A 7,569-nucleotide genomic window follows, 5' to 3' on the forward strand; every position below is an offset into this window, starting at 1 on the left:
ATTCCCATCCAAAAATGTTTGTGGCCAGTTTTTCAACTAGGTGGATTTCTTGTTCATTTATGTATTATTTATTTATTTGCACTTTTATATACCACCTTTCCTTTGGTAACACAGCCTGGTGCCCAAGGCAGTTTACAACACATACGTATGTAATTCACATATTAAATCCACTTTCGAATCGAGTCTATCCATTCAGTTGTGTCCAAACCGTGGCAATTCCATGAGCCAGCTCTCTCCATGATTTCCGAACTTTTACAGCTTATTTCAATTGCTTTACATTTTGGCCAGTGTCTGCTTTGATTACATCCAGCCAACGTGTTCTTTGGCATCCTCATCATCTTTTGCCACTGACCATTCCAAGCATAACATCATGTTCCAGTGATGTTGACTACATGACATGGCTGAAGTAACTAAGGGCGCAATCCTAACCAATTTTCCAGCACTGGCATAGCTGTGCCAGTGGGGCATATGCTGCATCCTGCAGTTGGGGGGCAGTCATGGAGGCCTCCTCAAGGTAAGGCAATGTTTGTTCCCTTACCTCGGAGTTGCATTGCCCTTATGTCAGTGCTGGAAAGTTGGTTAGGATTGCGGCCTAAGTCTAAGTTTTATTATTTTGCTTTCCAGTGACATGTCTGGTTTTATGCACTGCAGCACTTCTTTATTCATTATCTTTGCAGTCCATGGGATATGCAAGAGCATCCTCCAACACCATAGCTCAAAAGAATAATAATAAAAACCTGAAAACAGCAGCTTAATATATAAGAAAACAGAGAGTAAAAGATCTGCCACACACACACCCCCTTTTACATTTATATCACAATATTAAGTTGTGACAATTAGTTTCTCTGCTCATTCTGTTCTGTTTTCTGGGTGTAGAATTTCAACTGTGATGAACTCAAAATATTTAGCGTTGCTACCAGGAAGTCTTGGCACAGAGTTAAGGGCAGCTATCATGAAACTGAATCAACCTCTTCAGAAGCATGTTCAGCTAGTTTCTGCAGTGAGGCAACCATGGCAATTATCAAACATTAAAAAAAAAGAAAAAGAAAAAGTTACTTCCCTGTTAATATGTACATCTAGCCCCTCATTTATGGAGAAACTGGAATGTAAATTGATTTTCTTTGTCCTTTCTATTTGATAGTGGAGGTTGATAGGGTTGCTTGTTTTGTGGATACCAAAATCTGTTCTTCAAATGGGGGGAACATTTCCTGGACACCAGCTAGGCAAGGTGCTGTATATAGCTTCATAACGTACCTGCTGGAGAAAAGAATTACAATTCCTTTTCAGATTCCTTTGCTGATAATTCTAGAAGGGCCAAGTAGACATACAATGGCAGGCCTGTATGTAAAAACTGAGAATGCCAGATTTGTACAAAAGGGAGTGGAGAACACTACAAGTGCAGCATGGACTGATGATAGGGAGAGAGAGCTGAACCCTTGCCCTGAAACTGTCACACCCTAGCTGTTTTCTCCTGGTCTCCAAACCACAAGTCACCCAAGTAAGCAGAAAAACAGCTGGACAGAATCCATTTCAGGAGCAAAGTCCAGCTCTCCCCCTCTTACTTTTCCCATAGTGTCCACTCACCACCTTATAGGAATATGGCAAAACTTAAGTTGTTTTGTGTTGCCCAGCTCTCTTGTAATATTAATTGTAGTATTTAATTTGGTTTGTTTGGTGGCACAGCTCCTCTAATTGGGGGGGGGGGAGTTTAATTTTCCCAGCCTTCCAAAAATGCTTGCCACCATTGCCTGTTGGGAAATGCACTAATGTTGACTTTTTCCAGCCTAAAATAATAGGAAGTCTTAACACCATTGTATGTGTTGTTTTCTCTCCAGGGCTTGGGTCCCAAATCAATGGTGGTTATAGAAAGTATAATTCAGTTCTTGATCTGAGGTCCAAGGCATTTGATGAGGACTACTTCAACAATGAGGACATTCCACCCCCTCCATCAGTTCCTCCACCACCACCTCCATCCTCCATTGACATACCATCACCTCCACCACCCTTGGTGGAAGTTCCACCTCCACCACCTTCAGTGGAAGCTCCACCTCCACCACCTTCAGTGGAAGCTCCACCTCCACCCCCAATGGTGCCTCCTCCAGCCCCACCAACAAAGCCAGTTGTGTCTCCTTCATTCCTGGCCCCATCTTCATATCCATATTCTAACGTGTCTTCTCCCAGTACTCCATCTCCACCAGACTTCATTCCTCCCCCACCTCCTCTAGCATTTATGGATGATGCATCCCCTCTTGTGCCTCCCCCTCCACCACCACTCCCCTTCAATACTCCACCATTCTCAAATGGTGTGTCCAAGTGGAAATCTGAGACTGTTCTAAATATTAGGCAGTCAGAAAACAGCCTTCCTAATCTGAACCTCACTTCCCCACCAACCCCTAACCAGAAGGAGTCACAACTGCTCCGATCCAGCCCAGAGCCTCATCTCACCTTCCCCAGGTCACTTAAAGTGCCTCCCCCAACCCCTGTGAGAACATCATCCATGCCCTCAGGGGAAAAGGAATCCAGCCCACAAGAAGAGGAGCTTCTCAAGATGGTTTTTCATAGCCGGCCTGCCCTGCCATCTTCCTTTACTATACAAACTGCAACCATGGTTCACTCAAAGGGAGAAGCTGGGGAGAAAGCTGCTTTGGAAAAGCCTTCCATATTAATAACCGATAATTCAAAAGTGACATCAGACTCTAATGGTTCTTCTACTTCCTCGCTGAAACATGAGGTATCAGTTGCAGAAGAGACCAAATTTCCTACTCCAGAGAGTGCATCCTCTGATGATGATGACTGGAAGGAGCGCACCAACCTGGACAAACTGAAGCATGAATTGTCAGCCCTGCTGTCCTCTTCATGCCGAAAGGACGACAGGCAGCCTGAAAGAACTGTAATTCCCAAGACTAAAACCAGCAATACTGATGGTAACCAGGGTAGTACTGATGAATTAAAACGAGTTAAGCCTGCTGTGACAGGCCCACAGTTGCCCATAGGGACAGAGAGTGAGAGGAAAGAGAAGACAAGCAAGAAAGCACCCTCTCCAGGCAAAGCTTTCACTGGTGATGCTCTCCCAGCTGCAGACAGTAAATCCACCACTATCCCAACAAACTCAGTTATGAAATTCAGGAATGAGCTGGAAGCTGTGTTGTCCCCAACCAAGGACGGAGGACCACCCTTGGCTCTTGCAAACCTGAGGCACAAACCAGAAACAAAGAAACAAGTTACTCTTCAGTTTGGTGGCAGCCAGTCCAGGGTCCCAAAACTCCCCACAAATCAGAATCCTGCAATGTCAGAACTGACAAAGAAAGTGCCCGAGAGTCCTGGTGCCTCATCTGGTAAGTCGCCATCTGGGAACACTGGCAAACTTCCAGCCTCTCCTCTGAAACAAAAGAACGAACCTGTGGCTCCAGCTGCACCTTCACCCCTTTCTTCTGGGACCACCTCGCCAGTACGAACTGCCTCTCCCAACATGGATTTTTCACTCCTGCAATACAAGACACATCGGACAAGGTTTGGCTCTGTTGACAGCCTGGGCTCTGGGACTTCTTCCCAAACTACAGAAGACGGACCCGTGAACACAAACAACGTTGAAAGCCAAAGAGACTCTGCCGAGTCCATGTCGTCACGGACATCCACGCTCTCTAGGAACACAGAGCAAGCAAATAATCATGTTTTGTTCCATCCTGTTACAGGAGAAAAAGTCGAGAGAGGCTCTCCAATGGCTCTTCTCTTGGCTGCACAACAGCGGGCCCAGAAAGGCAGGTGTTCTTCTGCCACAACTTCTCGACAGAACAGTTACGTATCTGAGAAGCCTTCACCCAAGTTATCAGAGAAGCTGCTGAATAGCACCCAGTTAGAGACTGGGTCATCCTCCTCCTCCACTATCTACTACAGTGACTCCAAGCCCAACACTGTCACAGTTGTGCCAAAGTCCCCTCAAAGGGCATCTCATGCAGTCTTAGAAAGCAAGCAGCCTAATGGGCCAGATACCTCGGAGAGCAAGATCTGGAGCACATCAGGATTAGGGCAGAGAGAACATAAGCCTTATTCATCCTCCAGTGCTTCAGAGCAATGCAGGAATGTGCAGCAACTGAGGGAGAGTGAATCTCAGAATCCTCCCGCACCAAACAGGTCTGGTGCTTCTGTTTTCAAACAAGCCCTTGCCGAGTCCAGCCACTTGAAACAGCAAGGCCTTCACAGCACACCTGAGACTTCCTTGTCCTCGGTCACTGTACCCCAAAGTCACACTCAGAGCAACAATGATGACGTGGATGTGGGGTTTAACTATGAGATCATTCCCCCACCACCAGAGTTCAGCAATGATGCCATCAGGGTCACAGATGGTTTTTCAAATGGGCAAGATAGTCTTAAAGGCCTTACCCCTCGAAGAGATGATCAGGTCTCAGACAAGCAACCTTCTTATAATAATTCACGCTATAGCTATGGCAACAGTTACCCTCTGACACCTAAATCAGCTCTGGAAAGCAGCACAAAGCCCAGCGGATACAGCCACCATTATCCAGGTGGGACATATTCGACCGGCTACCTCGGTTCCTACTCCAACAGCCGCCCTCTGATAAAGAAGCGTCTTTATGTGTCTGACTCAGATAAGTCGTACGGGAGATCATCCATGACTTCTCGCAGCATGAGCACACCCACCACCTATGGCCACAATACAATGGCATACAACTCTCAGGTTGCAGAGGGAATGCGCCGGATGAACCCTGGTCATAGGAATGTCCCCAACAGTGCCCAAGGCAGGAGGGTCTCCCTGGAACTACCTGGGACAATGGTGACTTATAATAATCCTGCTGGTGATATCAAGTACAGAGGGCAGAATGGAGAGTATCCTACCAATGTGGCAGCTGCTAGCAGGTATGTTTTACTTGCCTAATTGTTTTTCTTATTGCATTGTAAACCTTGGGATTTTTTATTGCATTGTAAGCATCTGATGATATTCTTTTCCCTCTTGCTCTAGACCTTCCCATGGAAGTCAACAGTATGGTGGAACTGCAAATACATTTACTGTCAGACCCGGGACAAGACAACCCATTTCTTACTCACACCAAGGAGGTCTTCGATAAGGCACATCAAGAGGAAGCTCAAACATTTTGCACATAGCCCTGACTGAGTCTGGTGTTACACCTCATGGACCTTCTTTTCTCTGCTTTGTTGTGGATCTTCCTCTGAAAGCTCTTTAGGGAGAACCAAGAGTCTGCAGTAGACCTTAATTACCCCCTATTTATCTTCTTGTAAATTGGCTGGTTGTAAGTTATTAGGGACAAGGTAAGAATGAGTATTCTGAACCAATACTCTGCTTTTAAGGGTTTTATGCAATAGGAACCCCCAGGGCAGGATATGACACACAGTGATTCAGCAACCCTTATTGAACTTCAAGCAATTAAGCAATGGTGAAGGCCTCCTTATGTCTTAGGATCATTTATCCAGTAGGTGACTACCTAGTGCCACAGTTTATGGAAGACTTTGTCTTTCTGGCAGTGCTTGTCTTTCAGGAAAAACAAAGGAATGGTGGACACCTTCATCTTCTAGAGATGCAAAGAACAGACAAGGAATCCCCATAGAACAGAGTGAGTAGAGTGCAGGAGCCAAGATACGAAGGATGACTGAATAGTAGCTGGATCCAGAAGTGAGAGATGAAAATCCTAGTGGTTGGAAATGCAGTAGGTGGTACAGAGATGGGAATGGAGGAGAGTGGGACACAGAGAAAGTACAAGAAAAAAGTTCAATGGATGAAGGGGGAAAACCTTTTTCTTTATTATCTTCTTTCCCTTTTGCACTGTGATTTTAATGTGGCAGCTGGAGGTTGCCTTTTTCCTGCGTCTCTGAACTGAGAAAAGCTGTACCTGCTGAATTTGTGCCTGACATGACTGTTAACAGATGCAGTACTCAAGGAGGAACTGTCACAGCCAGGTGCTGTTGGGATCTCTTGGGAAGTGGGAGGGAAGTTAATAGTTCAGATATGGTACCAAAATGATACTCAAGCCTTCATCTCACACAATTCTAAAACTGGGCATGAATTTCACATTTTCAATGAGCACATTCCAACATTTTTGTAGACGCTGCTTCTCAATTGATGGGAATGAGGTTTCCCAATAGTGCTAAGTATCAGTACAGTATCAGCAAGTGTTAGGATTATTGCTGTCACTTTCAAATGTGACTTTGATTTCAAAAACTTTTTTTAAGAAACTGCACAGTTAAACTGTGTGTCTGCTCAATGTTGCATACACGCAGCAGGACCAAATGTGTACACCTGTGGGCAAAAATGGGTTCAAGCCAAATTGAAGTGCCACATGGTTGCCAGAGTGCAACCTAGAGATCCTGTGTATCTCTTTCATAGCTCAGATAGCAGACAAGGGTGCAGTTGTGACACCTCCAGCCTTGTTCCTCCATCAGCCCCTTCACGCTAGAACCCTGCTAGCTGCAGCAGACAAGTGTGGGCAGAGGGACAGGATGGAAGGTGAAATGGCTCCATTCTCTTTTTGCGGCCTTGGAATGTTTACGGGCATGGGAAGACGTCCCAGGCTTCAAACTGGCCCACCTGCATGGGGAATAAGGTGCCAAATAACCACAGATAGCCTGAAATGTCTGTGATCTGAGCAACTTGCTTGGTTTGAGGGTTTTTAAAAAAAAATCTTTTTAATGGTTTCAGTGGCACTTTAATAAACAGGTGCTGCCGCCTTACATAAATAAAATTCAAGAAATATTTGAATGGGCCACTACTACAGATGTAATGCAAGACCCCTGTAGAAATTTGAGCCCTGCAGCCTGATCCTTACCATGTTTTACTTGGCAGTCAATATCGATTAAATGGGTGTGGGATTGTAGTCGTAACCCACCTAAGTTTATGTTGCCTCTGTGTTAGTGCTCTCATAATATAACCGTTGGCCACTTGTCTGATGTCAGTTGATAATGTTTGGTAGATGTAGTATTTTAACTGGCGAGTTGAGAAATACATTCTGAACTTTCCTTCAGCTGTTCCCGTAGTCTATGCATGAGCCATGGCTTTTCGAATTACAAAAAACACTGCAAATACCCATGAATAGTTTTTCACACTTGTAGATACTCATGTAAATTATTACACACCATGTACAGTATTGTTGCTTTTGCTTAACTATGTATTATTTTTCATGTAAGAACAAATCTCAGAGGTAGGCAGTTTTAGTTCAGATCAAGGCGGTATAAATGGTTGGCACTGTCCTTTAGGATGACATCACACATAGCAATCTAATTCAGTATAGTGGGCTTTTGTACCCTTAAGAATAGGGTAGAAAAGTGAGATTCTCCAACATGTCATGTCAGAGTGCTGCAAGGCTGGGAAAAACTGCACTTTTGTTTCTTCTATTAAGAGGCACTGGAGTCCTCCCTTAAATTGCATTGAGCACCTTAGTCATATTTTAGAACTGTTTCCTACACTTATCTATAAACATGCATCTATAATGTTTAAAGCTGCAAGGCCATTGGCTTTCTCTATTATACACATAAATAGCCTGAGTGACTTCCAAACATTCACATCACAAGGCATATATATCCACTCTCTGGTGGGGTAGG

The 7,569-nt window shown here is 44.7% G+C and overlaps 1 protein-coding gene across 1 annotated transcript in view; it reads left to right on the top strand.

Moving 5' to 3' along the window:
* Nucleotides 1-5,084, top strand: part of C4H6orf132 (chromosome 4 C6orf132 homolog) — a 45,562-nt gene extending 40,478 nt beyond the window's left edge. Inside the window, exons 4-5 of the mRNA XM_066624669.1 lie at nucleotides 1,836-4,875; nucleotides 4,979-5,084. Of these exons, the coding sequence (XP_066480766.1) occupies nucleotides 1,836-4,875; nucleotides 4,979-5,084 (3,146 nt within the window). The remainder of the gene's footprint in view (nucleotides 1-1,835; nucleotides 4,876-4,978) is intronic.
* The last annotated feature ends 2,485 nt before the right edge of the window (nucleotides 5,085-7,569 follow it).

Source organism: Tiliqua scincoides, chromosome 4 (assembly GCF_035046505.1).
Source record: "Tiliqua scincoides isolate rTilSci1 chromosome 4, rTilSci1.hap2, whole genome shotgun sequence".
Lineage (NCBI taxonomy): Eukaryota > Metazoa > Chordata > Lepidosauria > Squamata > Scincidae > Tiliqua > Tiliqua scincoides.